The 23,763-nt window shown below is 42.7% G+C and overlaps 1 protein-coding gene across 3 annotated transcripts in view; it reads left to right on the top strand.

The window, feature by feature from the left end:
- Positions 1-23,763, top strand: part of LOC115101366 (leucine-rich repeat and calponin homology domain-containing protein 2-like) — an 89,820-nt gene that overhangs the window by 58,003 nt on the left and 8,054 nt on the right. For 2 of the 3 annotated variants that reach the window (XM_029620788.2, XM_029620790.2), the window contains 7 exons: positions 256-318; positions 771-819; positions 6,000-6,038; positions 6,438-6,575; positions 7,535-7,585; positions 7,716-7,779; positions 13,368-13,474. In XM_029620788.2, coding sequence (XP_029476648.1) covers positions 256-318; positions 771-819; positions 6,000-6,038; positions 6,438-6,575; positions 7,535-7,585; positions 7,716-7,779; positions 13,368-13,474 — 511 coding nt within the window. The remainder of the gene's footprint in view (positions 1-255; positions 319-770; positions 820-5,999; positions 6,039-6,437; positions 6,576-7,534; positions 7,586-7,715; positions 7,780-13,367; positions 13,475-23,763) is intronic. The other variant, XM_029620789.2, reaches the window with a different exon arrangement.

A 23,763-nucleotide genomic window follows, 5' to 3' on the forward strand; every position in this document is an offset into this window, starting at 1 on the left:
TGTAAAAGAGGGGGGGATGCAAATAGTCTGGGTAGCCATTTGATTAGGTGTTCAGGAGTCTTATGGCTCTAATTACTTTGGGAAGCAGTTTATAATAGCAATAAGGCACCTCGGGGGTTATGGTAATATACCACCGCTAAGGGCTGTGTCCAGGCACCACTTTGCATCATGTTTAAGAACAGCCCTTAGCCGTAGTATATTGACAATATACCACACCTCCTCTGGCCTTATTGCATCCTCTGTTTACCTGTCCAGGTTCCTCAGTCACTCTGGCAGCTCCAGCAGCAAACAGAGGTCCCCCTGCCAGGCTATCCGCAGGTACGTACGTACAGCACAGCTCTGCCTAAACACATTACTTCTGCCCCTCACTCTGCTCTGACAGGTGACTACTGTATACCGTATCAACGAGACCATGGTTCGGTTGCATAAAACTAACCAAGTTTAGTCATGGACTAAAAAGCATGGTCCATTCATGCTCTGTTGAAACTGGCCCCATGACTGATGTTATAGGATGTTGTCATAGTGTAGTTATTACGATGAGTAATTACTATGAAAAGAGTATGAGTAGGCACAAATCATACTGTATGATGATGATGAGTAAGGTGTTTAAAGTAAAAAAACTCCATTGTGTCTGTCTGGTGTTATTTATTGTTGGCTGCCGTCTAATGATGAGCCAATTTCTCCAGTAAACTGTAAATAAGGCTTACATGAATATAAGTTTGTATGTGTGACACAGAGTGAGTCGGTGTGTTTTCCTGTCTCCCTCGCAGTGCCTCTCTGGATGAAGGGAGCAGTGGACCGTCAGTGCTGAGTGGGCAGGTAAGGAACTGGACTTTCTGTACCTTCTGTTTTCTACAGGAAACAAGCAATTCATTATTTCCATTTGTGCAAGTAAGGGAACACCCCCCTGAAATGTACGAAAATTAATGGGAAGTCATTGGCACTGTACGAAACATATACACGGTGTCCAATACCACTCAATTTGGCGTCGTTTCATTCAAAGTTGATTGCAAATGCAATATGGCAAATGCCAAGTGTAACACACAAAAATCCAACAGATGTGTGCGCTCCACCGTGATATTTCACATTGCAAATGTAACACAAGTCAAGACACAAAAGTAAAATTTTGAAAAACTGAACATTTTTTCAAAAACATATCACCCTCTAAAAAAGTGCTTTCTGGGCTGTTTTTCAAAATTCTTTGGATTTTTTTGTTGTCAATTACACGTGTAAAGAACTGTATGAATATACTTTTGTCAAGTTTTATTTTATTTTATTTTTTAAATATTTTTTTTAACTTGTGCATGAGGCATATGTTTTGTCCATTTGCAATATGATTTCATAGGAAGTCAAAAATAGCAAAAAATTAGAAAAAACTTTCTGCAGTATGTTTCAATGTGCATTTGCACTGTGCATTTGCAATATGTTTCAATGGGCATTTACCATCACAAATTTGTCATGCTCAAAAATCCTGCATGAATGCGAAATTGATTGGCCCGATGAACTCAGGATGGCCGGGCAGTGTTTCTGGTTCCTCTCCATCGATCGTTGGAGTTGATTTCAGAATGTCATTTTGGTGATGGTACCTCACTGTTTAAACATATTGCAAATGGACAAAAGTCAGCCAGCAAGTCACCGTCCATTAGTCAATTAGATGTCATTCTGACACCAAACTGATACAAACTGACACCACACCCACTTTTTCCAACTCGTTTAGAAGCCAACTATCACATATTTCAGAGCAGGCCCAAAATTCACATCGCCTTCTGTTCAAACCATAACAAAAACGTAAAACACATAGTTACGTTCTAGCTGCAGGTCCAGTTCTGACATTATGTGTAGGCCTAGCTGAGGCGACCCCGAATCCAAAGTTTCGGCTCGATAGGTCATTCGGTACCCGAGCAAGACCTTAATTAGTGCTGAAAATCCACTTTTTTCCATGCCTTGCTACGGGGTCCTTGAATGAGCTATCGGACAGAAACGTTGGGGTCCTTCTCTATGGGCCGAGCCGGTTTCAATGCACCTAGTCTTGCGACTCTGGGACTTTTCTAAATGTTGTCATTTTCGTAATGGTCAAAATGAATTGAAGTCATTGCAAATGTATGAGGCTGTTTCTCGGTCCGAGAACTTTCTGAGCTCTAGAACAGGTTCCTAAAGTTTCAGAACTCTAGGTCTGACGGTTCTTTAACTTCTTGCGGCGAGCCATCCCGGATCCGGGATCGTGAATACAGCCTCAAGCTCATTACCATAACGCAACGTTAACTATTCATGAAAATCGCAAATGAAATGAAATCAATATGCTAGCTCTCAAGCTTAGCCTTTTGTTAACAACACTGTCATCTCAGATTTTCAAAAATATGCTTCTCAACCATAGCAAAACTAGCATTTGTGTAACAGTATTGATAGCTATTGATAGCTAGCATTAGCATTTAGCGTTAGCATTCAGCAGGCAACATTTTCACAAAAACCAGAAAACCATTCAAATAAAATCATTTACCTTTGAAGAACTTCGGATGTTTTCAATGAGGAGACTCTCAGTTAGATAGCAAATGTTAAATTTTTCCTGAAAGATTATTTGTGCAGGAGAAATCGCTCCATTTTGTGCATCATGTTTGGCTACCAAAAAAAAAAAACATTCAGTTATAAAAACGCCGAACTTTTTCCAAAATAACTCCATAATATCGACTGAAACATGGCAAACGTTGTTTAGAATCAATCCTCAAGGTGTTTTTCTACATATCTCTTCAAAGATATATCGTTCGTGGAAGCGTGCTTTCCCCTCTGTATCTCATGGGAAAATGCCAGCAGCTGAAAATTACGCACCAATTTAGACAAAGGACACATTGTCCAGGCGGACCCCTGGCAAATGTAGTCTCTTATGGCCAATCTTCCAATGATATGCCTACAAATACGTCACAATGCTGCAGACATCTTGGACGAACGGCAGAGAGCTTAGGTTCATTCATGGCACATTCACAGCCATATAAGGAGACGATGGGAAACAGAGCCTCAAAAATTCTGCTCATTTTCTGTTTGAGGTTTCATCTTGGTTTCGCCTGTAGCATGAGTTCTGTGGCACTCACAGATAATATCTTTGCAGTTTTGAAAACGTCAGAGTGTTTTCTTTCCAAAGCTGCCAATTATATGCATAGTCGAGCATCTTTTCGTGACAAAATATTGCGCTTAAAACGGGCACGTTTTTTTATCCAATAATGACATAGCGCCCCCATAGGTTGAAGAGTTTAATAGTTCGAACAAAGGTAACTATTGCAGGCACTGTCTGTCTCTACGCACCACACTGTGTCCCTCTGTCCAAGCTGTGTGTGTGTGTGTGTGTGTGAGTTTTTCTTGGAAATTTTATGGGAGAAATGACTGCTTTACAGTTCATGAGGGTTGCCTAATCGCACATATGAAGTTTTGGAAAGATCTGACTTTTTTAACCCTTTGAAACAGCCCCTATGACAACATTTATGGCACTTCCGGTTGGCACAGGAAGCTAAAAGTAAAAGTATGCTTTTACAGAATCCTGAGTTTTAAGTCTATATGTTAAGAACTGACTGATTTACCCAGGGTTGAATTCACTATTTCTATCAAGCTTCAGTTTGGGTATGGAAAACCCCTTTTAGTGTGATTTTAACCACTTCCGGTTGCTTCAGGAAGCTTAGAATCAACACAGGTAGACCTCATAGTGGCCTGATGGATTGTCATCGAAGACAGGTTCATAAGGCAATATTAACCCACATAGGCTCTAGGTTGAATTTAGGGGAGCAGGCAATGTATTCCTATAAGGAGAGATGTCATTGTAATCTGTGAGATCAAAAAACCCGGATTTACTGTTAAGGATTAATTCCACACGGTCAAGGTTAGACTTGCACAGATCAGGAGTACCTCAGGAACGTACCTGAGGTCGAATTGTGCTTCTCACCCTAACGGTTCTCTCACTGTCACCCAAAAGCTAATTAAATTTAGGGCCAGGCTTCATTTTGGGCCTACTTTTTTCACGGTCGCTGCACTCAGAGCGAGCTACGGTCAAGCGTGGCCTCTCATTGAACTCGGCACGGCCTTGAGAATATGGAAATGCCATTGCAGGCTCTGTGTGTCTTTATGCACTGTGAATGAGATAGCTTTTCTTTGACATCTGTTGGGAAAAATTATTGATTTACAGTTCATGAGGGTTGCCTAATCACACATATGAAGTTTTAAAAACAGCACCCATGACACCATTTTAAGGCACTTCCGGTTGGCACAGGAAGCTATAAGTAAACACATATATTGTTTGGGGTAGGCTCTTACAGAATCCTGAGTTTTAAGTCTTTATGTTTATAATTGACTGATCTACACAAGGTTGAATGCAGTGATTTTCATAATTGCAGGTTATGTATATCAAAACACTTTTAGGGTGAATTTAATCACTTCCCGGTTGCTTCAGGAAGCTTAGAATCAACACAGGTAGACCTCATAGTGGCCTGATGGATTGTCATTGAAGACAGGTTCATACGGCATTCATAACCCACATAGGCTTCATGTTAAATTTAGGGGTGCAGGCAATGTATTCCTATGGGGAGAGAAGTCAGTGAAAACTGTTTGATGTAGACACCTTCTTTTAACTGTTAAGGGTTAATGCTACGCGGTCAAGGTTAGGCTTGCACAGATCGAGAGGACCCCAGGAACGTACCTGAGGTCGAATTGTGCTTCCCACCTTAACGGTTCTCTCACTGTCACCCAAAAGCAAATTACATTTAGTGCCTACTTTTTCTCATGGTCGCTGTGTTTAGACCGAGCGAGCTACGGTCAAGCGTGGCATCTCGTTGAACTCGGCACAGCCTAGAGATTCTGTTAATGCCATTGCAGGCTCTGAGTGTCTTTAAGCACCGCACTTTGTCACTCCATCCTTACTGTGTGTGTGTGTGTGTGTGTGTGTGTGTGTGTGTGTGTGTGTGTGTGTGTGTGTGTGTGTGTGTGAGAGCTTTTCTTTGACATCTGTTGGGAAAAAGTACTGATTTACAGTTCATGAGGGTTGCCTAATAACACATATAACGTTTTGAAAAGATCAGACCTTTTTAACCCTTCAAACCAGCACCTATGACTCCAATTAAAGGTACTTCCGGTTGGCACAGGAAGATGAAAGTGAACACATATCCTCCTTGGGGTAGGCACTTATAGAATTTTGAGTTTTAAGTCTTTACGTTAAGAACTGACTTATTTACGGAGGGTTTAGTGAGTGTGTGTTATTTCAGAAAATCACAGAAATATCGCAGAGCTCCGAAGCATACTTTAAAAAGATTTGTCTGAACATGTTGCAACTGGATCTGTAACTTAAATAAAATAAAATAAACTATTTTAGAACATCAACAATTTTACATTGTACGATTTCTCTTAAATTACAATAGACACCGTAGGATCATTTACTTTGACGTGAAGCGGAAAAATTATTGCTCTATTTTCATTTTTGACCTTTAATCCCAGAAAAATTGCCATAACTCAAAAACCGTTGAGGCCTAGACACCATCTTGTTCAGGGTCAACTGCCCATTATGCCAAATCTATGCTCATCAAGTTTCGTCTTCGAAATCTTTTCCGTTTAGGAGATAAGGCCACGTCGTGATTGGTGATGTTTTGTACATTTGCAATATGATTCCATTCACCCTCTTGTGGGATTTACCAAAATTACCAAAATTTGAAAATGTTATAAAACAGAAACCAAATGTCCGAGAGAGTTCGTTGATGACTTCCTGGAAGATCCGGGCCTGCTGCACGGCCCGACGCCGTCCGCGAATTTTAGAAACGTTGTCGGACGTCTAGTAAGGGACCGTACATTTGCAATGTGGACTTTCTCACTAACCATATGGCAAGTGTCAAAAATGTTCCCTTAAGGTATGTAATACTAGCAATCATTTCCTTCTTTTCATTCATTAATCTCATCTGTGTGTGTGTGTTTGGTGTTTGGTTTAGGTGTCGGTTTCACTCCTATTTTCTTTCTCTCTGTCTTTCTCCGAAAAGGACCCTGACTTCACAGACGATGACACAGCTTTCTCTGAGGTCACCCATTTCATTCATGCCTTTGTTTTCTCACCCTCATCATCATGCATGTGATGATGTGTCTGTGTATACCACAGGAGGTTGGTGGCACCTTAATTAGGGAGAACGGACTTTTGGTAATGACTGGAGCGGAATCAGTGGAATGGTATCAATTGGTTTCCAGGTGTTTGATGCCATTCCATTTGTTCCATTCTTATGAGCTGTTCTCCCCTCAGCAGCCTCCACTGGTGTGCATGTGACCTTGTTACCTTTAGTGATGTAAGGGGAGGCTTTAGTCTTCATCTATTTATATTGAAGGCCTGTGCTGCTTAAGCCAAGTGTTTTTTTGTCCATTATTGCATTGCCATTTGATCAGTACAGTGTCCAGTACTTTGGCCTTTCAACTTTGTCTTTCTTCAGCCGTCCTCTTCCTGCTCTTTCGATGGCAGTCTAAAGTCAGAGTCTGACACAGAGCCAAAATGGCCAGAGGTTCCACCCGTACTCAACCAGAACGAGGAACGCAGGAGGAACAAGTATCTGAGGAAAGATTATCTTAAGGTATGAAATCATGACTTTCACAATGCAGTCTTACTTACTTGAGGCCTTGGCCATCAATAGCAGCTTTCCAGCATACTAGGTACTGGGTGATAAAAAAAAAGCTTTTAGTGAGACTGCCTAAAGAAGTTTAATTTGTTTTATTGTTGGACATACAAGACTGTAAAAATACCAGCAAATCAATTCCAAGTGATTTTAGTTTTGGAAATCTGTTCCACGCATTTAGAGAGATATGTGATTGTATAAAAATGTAAGCAAGGTTTGAAATTATTATGTTTTAGTCAAAAATTATATCAGTTTGTGCTTCTTGTGGTTAATTTGTAGTCTACAAATGATCTGTAATTGTGTTCTGGCCACCTGACCATCTGCTCAAGAACAAATAGTCCCGTGGCCGAATCTTAATGATCCCTGTTTTAGACGCAGCACTTATGCCAAGAGCAAGCTCAAGTGTTTACCCCATGCATACCTCAATATGGCTGCTACATGGCTGGACATATTACTCAAGGTTTCATTTTCCCCACTGTATGAAATGAACAACTTTTCTTTCACAGGCTGGAACAAATACATCCCAGACTGTCCAGGGAGGTAGACGACAAAGGGCTGTGTTCTACTATACTGAACAAAAATATAAACGCAACATGTACAGCGTTGGTCCCATGTTTCATGAGCTGAAATGAAAGAAGGGGGGAAATTCATTCTGATTGGCTGGGCCTGGTTCCCCAGCTGGTGGGCCTATGCCATCACAGGCCCACCCATGAAATCCATAAATTAGGGCCTCATTTATTTATTTCAATTGACTGATTTCCTTCTATGAACTGTAACTCAGTAAAATATTTGAAATGTTTGCATGTTGTGTTTATACTTTTGTTCAGTATATATGAGAGGATTCAGCTAGTAGCCTACACTAGGTTCTAGGCTAGATCATGGAGTACATATCTGTCTTGATGTGTCTTCTCTTACAGTACAAGTGCCAGAGTGCCCGAAGAAACTCCAGTGGGAATGACGAGTGTGAGGTGTGAATTGCTATTCAATCAAATGCACAGTAAAATCGCATTCATCCAAATTATACTAGCACATACTTAAGCTAATATTTAATTGTCTGATCTATCTTTCTGATAAACTTGTCATGTGTTTTGTCTGCAGGAGGGGATGCGGAATGCTGATTTCAGCAGCACCCTCACAGTGTTTGGTCTGAAGCCAAGATCAGGTAAGCCTGAATTAATAACATCTTTCAGCGGTTACAGTCATTCCTTATCTGGCTTTTATTTAGTAAGTGGCGCACATACAATTAACACATTTGAATGTCTTCAAGTTAAGGTATTTAACCCGTTTAAAATAACTTTAAAACAGATCATATGGAGCAATGAGCTTGAACATGTTGTGCAAGTATGAGGCGGGGTAGATTATTAATGGCATTCTAGAAAGCAATAGAGGGATTCTGTGTAAGTATGGACCTGTTACAGCTTGTCCCAGGCACACCCCTTGACTTTTTACAAATGGTATGTTGTAGCCTGAATTGATTCAATTGAGATTTTGTGTCACTGGCCTATATACCCCATAATATCAAAGTGGAATTGTGTTTTTAAAGTGTTCTACAAATTAATGAAAAGCTGTGATGTCTTCAGTCAATAAATATTCAACCACAATGTCATGGCAAGCCTAAATACGTTCAGGAGTATACATGTTCTTAATAAGTTGCATGGACTCAGTCAGTGTGCAATAATAGTGTTTAACATGGTCATCAACAAATATCTAATCTCTCTATCCCAAAAATACAATTATCTGTAAGGTCCCTCAGTTGAGCAGTGAATTCCAAGCACAGATTCAACCACAAAAACAAGGGAGGTTTTCCAATGCCTCGCAAAGAAGGGCACCTATAGGTAGATGGGTAAGAATATAAAAAGCAGACATTGAATATCCCTTTGAGCATGGTGAAGTTATTAAAACTTCTTTGAGATCGGCGTCCCTTCCACGGGACGGTTGAGCTAACGTAGGCTAATGCGATTAGCATGAGGTTGTAAGTAACAAGAACATTTCCCAGAACATAGACATATCTGATATTGGCAGAAAGCTTAAATTTTTGTTAATCTAATTACACTGTCCAATTTACAGTAGCTATTACAGTGAAATAATGCCATGCTAATGGAGAGAGTGCACAATTTTGAACAAAGTTATTAATAAACAAAATGATGCACATTTGGGCAGTCTTGATACAAATATTTGAACAGAAATGCAATGGTTCATCAGATCAGTCTAAAACTTTGCACATACCATACCACATGCCATCTAGTGCCCAAAATCTAAATTACAACTGGGATTGAATAATACATTATTGCTTTTCTTTTGCATTATTATTTGACCATGCTGGTAATTTATGAACATTTGAACATCTTGGCCATGTTCTGTTATAATCTCCACCCGGCACAGCCAGAAGAGGACTGGCCACCCCTCATAGCCTGGTTCCTCTCTAGGTTTCTTCCTAGGTTTTGGCCTTTCTAGGGAGTTTTTCCTAGCCATCCTGCATTGCTTGCTGTTTGTGGTTTTAGGCTGGGTTTCTGTACAGCACTTTGAGATATCAGCTGATGTAAGAAGGGCTATATAAATAAATTTGATTTGATTTCAAAGATGATGGTACAACAAACAGTTGTTTTTTTCTTTGTATTATCTTTTACCAGATCTATTGTGTTATATTCTACTACATTCCTTTCACATTTCCACAAACTTCAAAGTGTTTCCTTTGAAATGGTATCCTTACAAGGTTATTTACTCTTTTTAATGGTTTATCAATACACCCAATCATGACAAAGATACAGGCATCCTTCCTAACTCGCTGGAGAAGAAGGAAACCACTCAGGGATTTAAAACAGTTCGAGTTTTTAATGGCTGTGTTAGGAGAAAACTGAGGATGGATTGACAACATTGTAGTTACTCCACAATATTAACTTAAATGACATAGGGAAAAGAAGGAAGCCTGTACAGAATAAAAAATATTCCAAAACATGCATCCTGTTTGCATAAAGGCACTAAAGTAGAACTGCTAAAAATGTAGCAAAGAAATTAACCTCACGTCCTGAATACAAAGTGTTATGTTTGGGGCAAACACAACACATCACTGAGTAGCATCCTTTATATTTTCAAACACAATGGAGGCTGCATCATGTTATGCGTATGCTTGCAATCAGCAAGGACTAGGGAGTTTTTTGGGCATAAAAATAAACAGAATAGAGCTAAGCACATGCAAAATCCTAGAGGAAAACATGGCTCATTCTGCTTTCCAACAGACACTGGGAGACAAATTCACCTTTCAGCAGGACAATACTTCAAAATGGCTGTTTCGCAAGGATCAGGAACCAACTTGACAGAGCTTGAAGAATTAAAATATTTATATTGTGCAAATATTGTACAATCCAGGTGTGCAAAGCTCTTAGAGACTTACCCAGAAAGACATGTATTGACTCAGGGGTGTAAATACTCATGTAAATTATACAGTTCAGTATTTCATTTAATACATTTTCAAAAATGTCTAAAGACATGTTTTCACTTTGTCATTTTGGGGTATTGTGTGTAGATGGATGAGAAAAAATATATTTAATCAATTTTTTATTCAGTAACACAACAAAATGTGGAATGAGTCAAGGGGTCTGAATACTTTATGAAGGCACTCTACAATGTCAACTGTGTGTCAAGCATGTGCCTCAGTGTTAGAGGCTTAATTTTCTTGTGGGAGGCTCTGTTTAAAAGTGCAATCTGTGATTGTTACGTACATTTTTGGACTTTTCCAGGGGAATGCTATGATCCCTTATTGATGTCACTTGTTAGATCCTCTTCAATCAGTGTAGATGAAGGCGAGGACAGGTTAGAGAAGGATTTTTAGCTTTGAGACAATTGATACATGTATTGTGTATGTGTGTCATTCAGAGGGTGAATGGGCAAGACAAACAATGTAAGGGCCTTTGAACAAGGTTTGGTAGCAGGTGCCAGGCGCACTGTTTTGTGTCAAGAACTGCAAAGCTGCTGGGATTTTCACGCTCATCGGTTTCCTGTGTGTATCAGGAATGGTCCACCACCCAAAGGACATCCAACCAACTTGACACAACTGTGGGAAGCATTGGAGTCAACATGGGCCAGCATCCCTGTGCAGCGCTTTCGACACCTTGTAGATAGAGTCCATGCCCCAACGAATTGAGCTGTTCTGAGGAAAAAAGTTGGCGTAACTCAATATTAGGAAGGTTTTCTTAATGTTTTGCAGTGGTGTAAAGTACTTTAAAGTACTATTTAACTCGTGCCCCGACAAATTGAGGCTGTTCTGAGGGCGGGGGGGCAAATATTAGGAAGGTGTTCCTGTTTGTTTTACTCAGTGTATACCCATTAATTCTTGAAGAATAATGTATAAATGCTTCATGAGCTTAGTTCTACTGTTGTATTTGCTTTTTTACTCCATTGTTTGTAAACAATGTCATTGTAAAAAAACACTGTATAGCCTCAAAACATGGTTAAAACTATCATTTTGATCTCATGGTCAGTCCTTGCATCCATAGCTCTGTCTATGAATTTGAGAGTAGTTACATTTCTCCAGCCCCCATCCTTCAGCTGTTTACCAATTCAGTGGCAGGGTGACTGCTTTGTTTGAATCGCAGATTTCCCTTTTAACAAAATATAAAATAGAGAAGACAAACTATTAATGGGTGTCATAGATATCCAACAAACAGGAAAATGGTGTCCCTGTCAGAGTTGCAATCTGTCCTGCACTCCCGGTCAATCACTGGACCTTTGACCTTAGTTCCTGATTACTTTGTCTCTGTTGCCATGATAACAATGATGTGTGAGACGACCTTCTCAACTTTCCTTCCAAGAAAAATGGTGGAGTTCAGCGGAATTTTCATGGTATTTCACTATTAATAAATGGTTTACAAAATCCAAGCAATGTGGTGTTGAACCCACAGAAAGGACACTAACATGCTGACCACACCGCCCGTGTCGTGTGCGCGAGCGTTGCAAAATAAATGTATACAACATGTTATTCAATCATTGCACCCACACTGCTCGCGCGCGTCAATGAGCGTCTGCATAGAACTTGGTTCTATTTGTGATGCTTGACGCGCTGCAAGTCCCGCCTCTCCCATCTCCTCATTGGTTCTTAGGAGCACATACTCATGTGCGTGATTGAAAGATGAACTGAGGTTCACACTCCAGTCCAGTTGATGGTGGAAATACACCTTAAAGTTGGTTGCCAACATATATTCCAGCGAAGAAGAAGATGCCTGAAGGAGGAGAGATGACTAGAAACTAACTCGGTTTACCCTTTTATGTGTGGATTAATTGTCTGAGTAGAGGACCTTGTGCATTTCAGGTAAAAATAACAACTCAACGTTTATATCCCAGGACAAATTAGCTAGCAACAGCAATCTAGCTAGCTAAATTAATATAGTTTGTTCAGAGTTCATTTTGATATTTCAACCTGTGTGTCCTGATCGCATCTGGTGTGGGTGGACAAAATCAACATGTGCTTAATGGCGCACACTCTCGAGCAGTGTGGTCAGCATGTAAGGAGATTTCCTTAGAAGTAGTGATAGTATAATTAGTACATACTGCTACACACTGAGTATACAAAACATTAGTGGTGGAAAAAGTACCCAATTGTCATACTTCACTAAAAGTAAAGATACCTCAATAGAAAATGACTCAAGTAAAAGTAAAAGTCATCCAGTAAAAATACTACTTGATTAAGTCTAAAAGTATTTTGTTTTAAATATACCTAAGTATCAAAAGTAAATGTTATTGCTAAAAATTAGTTAAGTATCAAAAGTAAAATCATTTCAAATTCCTTATTAAGCAAACCAGACAGCACCATTTTCTTGTTATTTTAATGTGTGGATAGCCAGTGGCACACTCCAGCACTCATAAATAATTTACAAATGAAGCATGTGTGTTTAGTGAGTCCACCAGGTCAGAGGCAATATGATGACCAGGGATGTTCTCTTGATAAGGGCATGAATTGGACAATTTTCCAGTACTGCTTAGCATTCAAAATGTAACGAGTACTTTTAGGTGTCAGGGAAAATGTATGGAGCAAAAAGTACATTATTTTCTTTAGGAATGTAGTGAAGTTAAAGTAAAAGTTGTCAAAAATATAAAAAGTTAAGTACAGATACCCTGAAAAACGGGTTAAGTAGTACTTTAAAGTATTTTTACTTAAGTACTTTACACCACTGCAAAACAATAAGAAAATCTTCCTAATATTGAGTTGCACCAACTTTTTTCCTCAGAACAGTTCAATTAGTTGGGGCATGGAATCTATCTACAAGGTGTCGAAAGCGCTGCACAGGGATGCTGGCCCATGTTGACTCCAATGCTTCCCCCAGTTGTGTCAAGTTGGTTGGATGTCCTTTGGGTGGTGGACCATTCTTCACACAAACTGTTGTGTGAAAATCCCAGCAGCGTTACAGTTCTTTACACAAACCTGTACGCCTGGCACCTACTACCATATTCCGTGTAACTGATGGTTATGGATGAAGACAGTCATGAAAATAACTGTCACAACTGTTTTTAAACAGGGTTTCCCATATTCTTGTCAAAATTCCATGACAATCACAGCCCTAGTCTGAACATTCCAAAGTTACAATTATTGTTGGAATGAAGACTGTGAGTATGGTCAGTAAAAGGTTTAGACTCTGATCTCATCTCTGCAGGGCTCAATGGTATTCCCAGAGGTCCATTGTTTGAAAGTTCCCTAAATGTGTAATTTCAGTGATTTCTGTAGGTCACAACCTATATGTTTCTTATATGTTGGTGTAGCATTCTGTCGAAGCAGCCGTCAAGAGTTGTCAGACCCCAGTTTCACCATGAGGAGGAAGATGGAACACCTGAGAGAGGAGATGGAGCAGATTGGCGTCCTACGGCAGGTCAGGACACCCCGAAAACACCAGATGACAAACAATGACTAAGATCAACACAAATAATAATCATTTGGGGAGGGGGGGTGCTTATATTTGTCCTGTTATACACGTGTGTGTAATGGATTTTTTAATTTTAATTTTTGCATATCTCAACTCCCCCTGAGGCACCCGCAGTGAATGGGGTCACGGCCAGGCTCGCCATTGTAGAGCGCCCCTGGAGCAATTAGGGTTAAGTGCCGTGCTCAAGGGCACACCGGCAGACTTTTCACCTTGTCGGCTCCGGTATTCGAACCAGCAACCTTTTGTTTACTGGCCCAATGCTCTAACCTTGAGTAATCCGATTAGACTTGCAACAATCCTTTTCATTCTCCACTAAATTTACTGAATCCTTTATAAAATATGTCAAGAGTTTTAAGGACAATCAGCAGTTATTCATCAGGTGTGAACAAATGCCGCTTGTATTGGCAGAGTTGACAGGAGAATGTATTACTCTAATTCTAAGATGTTTTCCTCATTTGATGAGACTTGAATGGGCTATTTCATGTTTTCCTCAGAATTTTCGATGTGTCACTACTTGTTCTTTCAGACAGCTACAGTTAGCGTTGGGCTTTTGACAGCATCCCAGTGGGTCCCTCAGGGCTCCCCAGAAGCATGCACATTGCATGCCCACATTTATATGTAGCTGTGGAGTGAAATAGTTTAAATTAAATATATCTGTTATACAGTTGAAGTCAGAAGTTTACATACAGTCGTGGCCAAAAGTTTTGAGAATGACACAAATGTTAATTTTCACAAAGTCTGCTGCCTCAGTTTGTATGATGGCAATTTGCATATACTCCAGAATGTTATGAGGAGTGATCAGATGAATTGCAATTAATTGCAAAGTCGCTCTTTGCCATGCAAATGAACTGAATCCCCAAAAAACCTTCCCACTGCATTTCAGCCTTGCCACAAAAGGACCAGCTGACATCATGTCAGTGATTCTCATGTTAACACAGGTGTGAGTGTTGACGAGGACAAGGGTGGAGATCACTGTCATGCTGATTGAGTTTGAATAACAGAATGGAAGCTTCAAAAGGAGGGTGGTGCTTGGAATCATTGTTCTTCCTCTGTCAACCATGGTTACCTGCAAGGAAACACGTACCATCATCATTGCTTTGCACAAAAAGGGTTTCACGGGAAAGGATATTGCTGCCAGTAAGATTGCACCTAAATCAACCATTTATCGGATCATCAAGAACTTCAAGGAGAGCGGTTCAATTGTTGTGAAGAAGGCTTCAGGGCACCCCAGCAAGCGCCAGGACTGTCTCCTAAAGTTGATTCAGCTGTGGGATCAGAGCACCACCAGTACAGAGCTTGCTCAGGAATGGCAGCAGGCAGGTGTGAGTGCATCTGCACACACAGTGAAGCGAAGACTTTTGGAGGATGGCCTGGTGTCAAGAAGGGCAGCAAAGAAGCCACCTCTCCAGGAAAAACATCAGGGGCAGACTGATATTTTGCAAAAGGTACAGGGATTGGACTGCTGAGGACTGGGGTGAAGTAATTTTCTCTGATGAATCCCCTTTCCGATTGTTTGGGGCATCTGGAAAAAAGCTTGTCCGGAGAAGACCAGGTGAGCGCTACCATCAGTCCTGTTTCATGCCAACAGTAAAGCATCCTGAGACCATTCATGTGTGGGGTTGCTTCTCAGCCAAGGGAGTGGGCTCACTCACAATTTTGCCTAAGAACACAGCCATGAATAAAGAATGGTACCAACACATCCTCCGAGAGCAACTTCTCCCAACCATCCAGGAGCAGTTTGGTGATGAACAATGCCTTTTCCAGCATAGTGGAGCACCTCGCCATAACCTTCAATGTTATGTCATAATTACGTAAAATTCTGGCAAATTAGGCGGCACAAACTGTTGCATATACAGTGGGGCAAAAAAGTATTTAGTCATCCACCAATTGTGTAAGTTCTCCCACTTAAAAAGACGAGAGAGGCCTGTAATTTTCATCATAGGTACTATGACAGACAAATTGAGGGAAAAAAAACAGAAAATCACATTTATTTGCAAATTATGGTGGAAAATAAATCCACTATGGCCAAGACCAAAGAGCTGTCAAAGGACACCAGAAACAAAATTGTAGACCTGCACCAGGCTGGGAAGACTGAATCTGCAATAGGTAAGCAGCTTGGTTTGAAGAAATCAACTGTGGGAGCAGTTATTAGGAATTGGAAGACATACAAGACCACTGATAATCTCCCTCGATCTGGGGCTCCACGCAAGATCTCACCCCGTGGGGTCAAAATGATCACAAGAACGGTGAGCAAAAATCCCAGAACCACACGGGGGGACCTAGTGAATGACCTGCAGAGAACTGGGACCAAAGTAACAAAGCCTACCATCAGTAACACACTACGCTGCCAGGGACACAAATCCTGCAGTGCCAGACGTATCCCCCTGCTTAAGCCAGTACATGTCCAGGCCCGTCTGAAGTTGGCTAGAGAGCATTTGGATGATCCAGAAGAAGATTGGGAGAATGTCATATGGTCAGATGAAACCAAAATAGAACTTTTTGGTAAAAACTCAACTCATCGTGTTTGGAGGACAAAGAATGCTGAGTTGCATCCAAAGAACACCATACCTACTGTGAAGCATGGGGGTGGAAACATCATGCTTTGGGGCTGTTTTTCTGCAAAGGGACCAGGACGACTGATCTGTGTAAAGGAAAGAATGAATGGGGCCATGTATTGTGAGATTTTGAGTGAAAACCTCCTTCCATCAGCAAGGGCATTGAAGATGAAACGTGGCTGGGTCTTTCAGCATGACAATGATCCCAAACACACCACCCGGGCAACGAAGGAGTGGCTTCGTAAGAAGCATTTCAAGGTCCTGGAGTGGCCTAGCCAGTCTCCAGATCTCAACACCATAGAAGATCTTTGGAGGGAGTTGAAAGTCCGTGTTGCCCAGCAACAGCCCCAAAACATCACATCTCTAGAGGAGATCTGCATGAAGGAATGGGCCAAAATACCAGCAACAGTGTGTGAAAACCTTGTGAAGACTTACAGAAAACATTTGACCTCTGTCATTGCCAACAAAGGGTATATAAAAAAGTATTGAGAAACTTTTGTTGAAATAAACACATACATGTAAGCAACAGGGGGCTCTGGGTGAGCCTGGTGTCGACTCACCTGGGGTGACACGATAGTGCCCTGCCTGCTGCTTCGACTCCCTGAGGAACGCCCCCCAGCACCGACCAGCAGTGTGCCCTCAGCAGCCACAGATGGTGCAGGGAATGGCCCCTCCTCCGGTCGCCCTAAGTGCAGTACCTCCCAGCTCCATGGGCGTCGGAGCGGATGTGCTGGGGGATGGAACTGACAGGTCCTGATCCGGACGTCCGCGGGCAGTCAGCAGGTTGTCCAGCCGGATGGACAGGTCCACCAGCTGGTCCAATGTGAGGGTGGTGTCTCGGCAAGCCAACTCCCGACGGACGTCCTCGCGCAGACTGCACCTGTAGTGATCAATCAGGGCCCTGTCGTTCCATTCCGCGCTGGCGGCCAGGGTCTGGAAGTCCAAGGCGAAATCCTGTGCGCTCCTCGTCCCCTGCCTCAGGTGGAACAGACGTTCACCCTCCGCTCGACCCTCAGGTGGGTGGTCGATCACTGCCCGAAAGCGGCGGGTGTGGTCCAACGCCGCGTCTCCCTCACTCTAGGGCTTTGCCTGAGAGGCAGGAGACGAGGGCGGACACACTCTCACGCCCCGAAGGAGCCGGGTGGACGGTCGCCAGGTAGAGCACCAGCTGTAGTAGAAACCCCTGGCATCCGGCAGCCGTCCCATCATACTCCCTCAGGAGCATGAGTCGAATCCCGCTGGGACCAGGTGGAAGAGGGGTGGACAGTGGGACCTGTTGTTGTGGAGCTGGTGGAGGCGCTGGATAACCTCCTCCTCTCTCCCAACGATTCATCGTTTCCAGCACGCGATCCATGGCTGTGCCCAGACGTTGCAACATGGTCACGTGCTGCTGAATGTGCTCCTCCACTGCAACTGGGAGGGCATCTGCACCTGCTGACTCCATTCATCTGGTGAGTGATTCTGTAAAGGCGTCTGTGTGTGGCTGGTGAGATGAGTCAGGCGCAGGACATCAGATATGAGTAATACAAATACACGGCCACACAATACGGACCACAGTACAACAAACAATCACTCACAAATACAACATGTAGAACAGGGGGTTAAATAATAAACAAGTAATTGGATAAGTGAAGCCAGGTGTGATAAGACAAAGACAGAACAAATGGAAAATGAAAAGTGGATCGGCGGTGGCAAGAAAGCCGGTGACGTCGACCGCCAAATGCTGCCCGAACAAGGAAAGGGACTGACTTTGGCGGAAGTCGTGACAAAACATAAGGGAGTGACATATAAATGGGAGGAAATTATGAAGATAATGAAGTCCAAGTGTGAATCATAATAATTAACAGGTGAGTGTAATGATGAATCCCAGGACCGGTGGCTAGTATTCTGGCGATGTCGTACGCCAGAGGGGAGGAGCAGGAGAAGATGTGACAGTAGGGCTACCAGACACACACACACACATCAGCAGAATAGACTGCCTACAGTGTAGTCTGTCAGCCAGATTGCAAGTGGAAAGAAAAGACAAGACACAACATATAAAACACACGTCACAGCACAAGGGTAACCCAACCAATAATACCTCATACAATAGCAATTTAACGGCAACTTCATAGAAACAATTGACAAGAAAGATCCCAGTCATCAACATGAGAGTATTTGCAATAGTCTGTGTTGTGATTTGACTTTATGTAAGGCTTTCATCGGAAGAAGAGGAGTTGTCAGACCAAAATGCAACGGGATACGTGTTCATCTTTATTATAAGGAACTGAACACTGAATACAAAAATAACTAAAGGAAAACCTGAAACAGTCCTGCAAGGTGAAACAAACACTTAACAGAAATACAACTACCCACAAAAACCCAGTGGGAAAAAGCTACCTAAGTATGGTTCTCAATCAGAGACAACGATAGACAGCTGCCTCTGATTAAGAACCACACCCGGCCAAACAACAAAGAAATACAAAACATAGAAATTGAACATAGAATGCCCACCCTAGTCACTCCCTGTCCTAACCAAAATAGAGAATAAATAAACGCCTCTCTATGGCCAGGGCGTGACACTTTAACATTAATCTTAAGACTGTTATTTATCTAATTAACTAAGTATGTTTAATTGTTACCTGATTTAACTTCATCATGTAACAATTAACTAATTAGGATAAGGGGCACCACGAGAGCGGTTATTTAAAGAGTTACCATCTCCCAAATGAAACTCTAAAAGATCTTTACCTATCACTTCTATAAACAGTCAATTTATTAATCATAACCTCGTATCATATCATAATTCTGAACAGTAACCTCCTTGTAGCTGCAAAAACCTGAGTCTTACTTATGAATCAGTACGACACAAATTGGTTAAATTATTTATTTACTAGCTAATTAAATGGGAACACATAATACTGGCCTTCTTTAGACTAGTTGAGTATCTGGAGCGTCAGCATTTGTGGGTTCGATTACAACAGGCTCAAAATGGCTAGAAACAAATAACTTTATACTGAAACTCATCAGTCTATTCTTGTTCTGAGAAATGAAGACTATTCCATGTGAGAAATTGCCAAGAAACTGAAGATCTCGTATAACGTTGTGTACTACTCACAGAACAGAACAGCTAAAACTGTCTCTAACCAGAATAGAAAGAGGAGTGGGAGGCCCCGGTGCACAACTGAGCAAGAGGACAAGTACATTAGAGTGTCTGGTTTGAGAAACAGAAGCCTCACAAGTCCTCAACTGGCAGCTTCGTTAAATAGTACCAGCAAAACACCAGTCTCAACGTCAACAATGAAGAGGCGGCTCTGGGATGCTGGCCTTCTAGGCAGAGTTCCTCCGTCCAGTAAATGTGTTCTTTTGCCCATCTTAATCTTTTCTTTTTATTGGCCAGTCTGAGATATGTATTTTTCTTTGCAACTCTCTCTAGAAGGCCAGCATCCCGGAGTCGCCTCCTCACTGTTGGCGTTGAAACTGGTGTTTTGCGGGTACTATTTAATGAAGCTGCCAGTTTGTTGAAACAAAGAACATTCCTTTGGTGAATCTTGAGGGCGCAGGCCTGAATCTTCTCCCTTGATTTACAACAGGGCATGAGTTGTTAACCCCTACTAGTTATTTCCTTCCCCCTCTAGGGTGAAGTTGAAGTTATTCATTGCAAACTTGATCTGACCTGTTTGGATTCTCGTGGACAGTCATGACATCTGTATTAGGAGTGCAGGGGGTATGAATGGGTTTTGTGTGTGTGTGTGTGTGTGTGGGGGGGGTTGTTTATAGACAAAACAAAGGCCTTAAAATGTCCTAGAATCTTCTCGGCCAAATGTAAATAGTCCGACAGAAAATCCATACAGTTCAAACAACAATAAATAATAACTCATGCAAACTCCCTTTAACTAAAATGTCACACCAAATACAACTGTCAGGGGACTAATAGTCCGACGACACCGAACATCAAAAGGAGCACATAGGGGAAAAATGAAGTCTGCTGCAGTGAAACACACTGGAACGATAGAGGGAAAATGAGAGTTGGGGGGTCTTAGCTGTTGACTTCAGGCTTGCAGTTACACTGTCTCTCCCTCTGATACAGCTGATGGTTTGTTTTTCAAATTTTCTCCGGAAGAGCTATCTTATTTCCTCATTCCTGACTGCTGATGCACTCTTAAAGTGGCAGCGCACGGTGAATAATGTTTCTGCCACTGTGTCTTTTGACCGAAAAGAGCTTCTCGATATCAGGATGGCAATTAATCACCCTTTACTGGAGGATAGAACAGCGGCCTCTGGTAAGACAAGGGGTGGCAGTTTATGTATATTTGTAAACAACAGCTGGTGCACAAAATCTAAGGATGTCTCAAGGTTTTGCTCGCCTGAGGTAGAGTATCGCATGACAAATTGTAGACCACACTATTTACCAAGAGAGTTTTCATCTATACTCTTCATACCTTTCTATCTATCACCACAAACCGATTTTGGCACTAAGACCACACTCAATGAGCTGTATACGGCCATAAGCAAACAGGAAAATGCTCATCCAGAGTCGACGCTCCTAGTAGCCGGGGACTTTAATGCAGGGAAAGTTAAATTTAACCTAATTTCTACCAGCATGTTAAATGTGCAACCAGAGGGAAAAAACTCTAGACCACCTTTACGCCACACACAGAGACATGTACAAAGCTCTCCCTCGCCCTCCATTTGGAAAATCGGACCATAATTCTATCCTCCTGATTCCTGCTTACAAGCAAAAACTAAAGCAGGAAGCACCAGTGACTCGGTCAATAAAAACATGGTAAGATAAAGCAGATGCTAAGCTACAGGACTGTTTTGCAAGCACAGACTGGAATATATTCCGGGATTCTTCCGATGGGATTGAGGAGGACACCACATCAGTCAGTGGCTTCATCAATAAGTGCATCGATGACGTCGTCCCCACAGTGACTGTACGTACCCCAAACAGAAGCCATGGATTACAGGCAACATTAGCACTGAGCTAAATGGTAGAGTTGGTGCTTTCAAGGAGCGGGACTTTAACCCGGAAGCTTATAAGAAATCTTGCTATGTCCTCTGACGAACTATCAAACACGCAAAGCTTCAATACAGGATTACGATTGAATCGTACTACACCGGCTCCGGCACTCGTCGGATGTGGCAGGGCTTGCAAACTATTACAGACTACAAAGGGAAGCCCTGCCATGAACTGCCCAGTGACACAAGCCTACCGGACAAGCTAAATCACTTTTATGCTCGCTTCGAGGCAAGTAACACTGAAACATACATGAGAGCATCAGCTGTTCCGGATGATTGTGTGATTACGCTCTCCGTAGCCGATGTGAGTAAGACCTTTAAACAGGTCAACATTCACAAGGCCGCAGGGCCAGACGGATTACCAGGACGTGTACTCTGAGCATGCGCTGACCAACTGTCAAGTGTCTTCACTGACATTTTCAACCTGTCCCTGACTGAGTCTGTAATACCAACATGTTTCAAGCACACCACCATAGTCCCTGTGCCCAAGAACACTAAGGTAACCTGCATAAATTGCTACCGACCCTTAGCACTTACGTCTGTAGCCATGAAGTGATTTAAAAGGCTGGTCATGGCTCACATCAACACCATTATCCCAGAAACCCTATACCCACTACAATTTGCATACCGCCCCAACAGATCCACAGATGATGCAATCTCTATTGCACTCCACACTGCCCTTTCCCACCTGGACAATATGAAAGCCTATGTGAGAATGCTGTTAATTGACTACAGCTCGGCATTAAACACCATAGTGATTTCAATGCACATCACTAAGCTAGGGACTAAACACCTCACTCTGCAACTGGATCCTGGACTTCCTGACGGGCCGACCCCAGGTGGTAAGGGCAGGTAACAACACATCCACCACACTGATCCTCAACACGGGGGCCCCTCAGGGGTGCGTGCTCAGTCCCCTCCTGTACTTCCTATTCACTCATGACTGCATGGCCAGGCACGACTCCAACACCAAGTTTGGCGATGATACAACAGTGGTAGGCCTGATCACCGACAACGATGAGACAGCCTATAGGGAGGAGGTCAGAGACCTGGCCGTCTGGTGTCAGGACAACAACCTCTCCCTCAACGTGATCAAAACTAAGGAGATGATAGTGGACTACAGGAAAGGAGGGCCGAGCACGCCCCCATTCTCATCGACAGGGCTGTAGTGAAGCAGGTTGAGAGCTTCAAGTTCCTTGGTGTCCACATCACCAACAAACCAAACACACTAAGACAGTCGTGAAGAGGGCACAACAAAGCCTATTTCCCCTCAGGAGACTGAAAAGATTTAGCATGGGTCCACCTATCCTCAAAATGTTCTACAGCTGCACTGCCTGGTATAGCAACTGCTCGGCCTCTGACCGCAAGGCACTATAGTGCGTACGGCCCAGTACATCACTGGGGCCAAGATTCCTGGCATCCAGGACCTCTGTACCAAGTGGTGTCAGAGGAAGGCCCTGAAAAGTGTCAAAGACTCCAGCCACCCTTGTCATAGACTGTTCTCTCTGCTACCGCACGGCAAGCGGTACCAGAGCGCCAAGTCTAGGTCCAAAAGGCTTCTTAACAGCTTCTACCCCCAAGCCATAAGACTCCTGAACAGCTAATCGAAGGGCTACCCAGACCCCTCTTTTACACTGCTGCTACTCTCTGTTTATTATCTATGCATAGTCACTTTAACTCTACCTACATGTACATATTACCTCAATTACCTCGACTAACCGGTGCCCCTGCACATTGACTCTGTATATAGCCTCCACATTGACTCTGTACCGGTACCCCTGTATATAGCCTCCACATTGACTCTGTACCTGTACCCCCTGTATATAGCCTCCACATTGACTCTGTACCTGTACCCCCTGTATATTGCCTCCACATTGACTCTGTACCTGTACCCCCTGTATATAGCCTCCACATTGACTCTGTACCGGTACCCCCTGTATATAGCCTCCACATTGACTCTGTACCTGTACCTCCTGTATATAGCCTCCACATTGACTCTGTACCTGTACCTCCTGTATATAGCCTCCACATTGACTCTGTACCCGTACCTTCTGTATATAGCCTCCACATTGACTCTGTACCTGTACCCCCTGTATATAGCCTCCACATTGACTCTGTACCGGTACCCCCTGTATATAGCCTCCACATTGACTCTGTACCTGTACCCCCTGTATATAGCCTCCACATTGACTCTGTACCGGTACCCCCTCTATATAGCCTCCACATTGACTCTGTACCTGTACCCCCTGTATATAGCCTCCACATTGACTCTGTACCTGTACCTCCTGTATATAGCCTCCACATTGACTCTGTACCTGTACCTCCTGTATATAGCCTCCACATTGACTCTGTACCTGCACCCCCTGTATATAGCCTGCACATTGACTCTGTACCCGTACCTCCTGTATATAGCCTCCACATTGACTCTGTACCTGTACCCCCTGTATATAGCCTCCACATTGACTCTGTACCTGTACCTCCTGTATATAGCCTCCACATTGACTCTGTCCCTGTACCTCCTGTATATAGCCTCCACATTGACTCTGTACCGGTACCCCCTGTATATAGCCTCCACATTGACTCTGTACCTGTACCTCCTGTATATAGCCTCAACATTGACTCTGTACCTGTACCTCCTGTATATAGCCTCCACATTGACTCTGTACCTGTACCTCCTGT

The sequence above is a fragment of the Oncorhynchus nerka genome, linkage group LG19, assembly GCF_034236695.1.
Source record: "Oncorhynchus nerka isolate Pitt River linkage group LG19, Oner_Uvic_2.0, whole genome shotgun sequence".
In the NCBI taxonomy this organism is placed as follows: Eukaryota; Metazoa; Chordata; class Actinopteri; order Salmoniformes; family Salmonidae; genus Oncorhynchus; species Oncorhynchus nerka.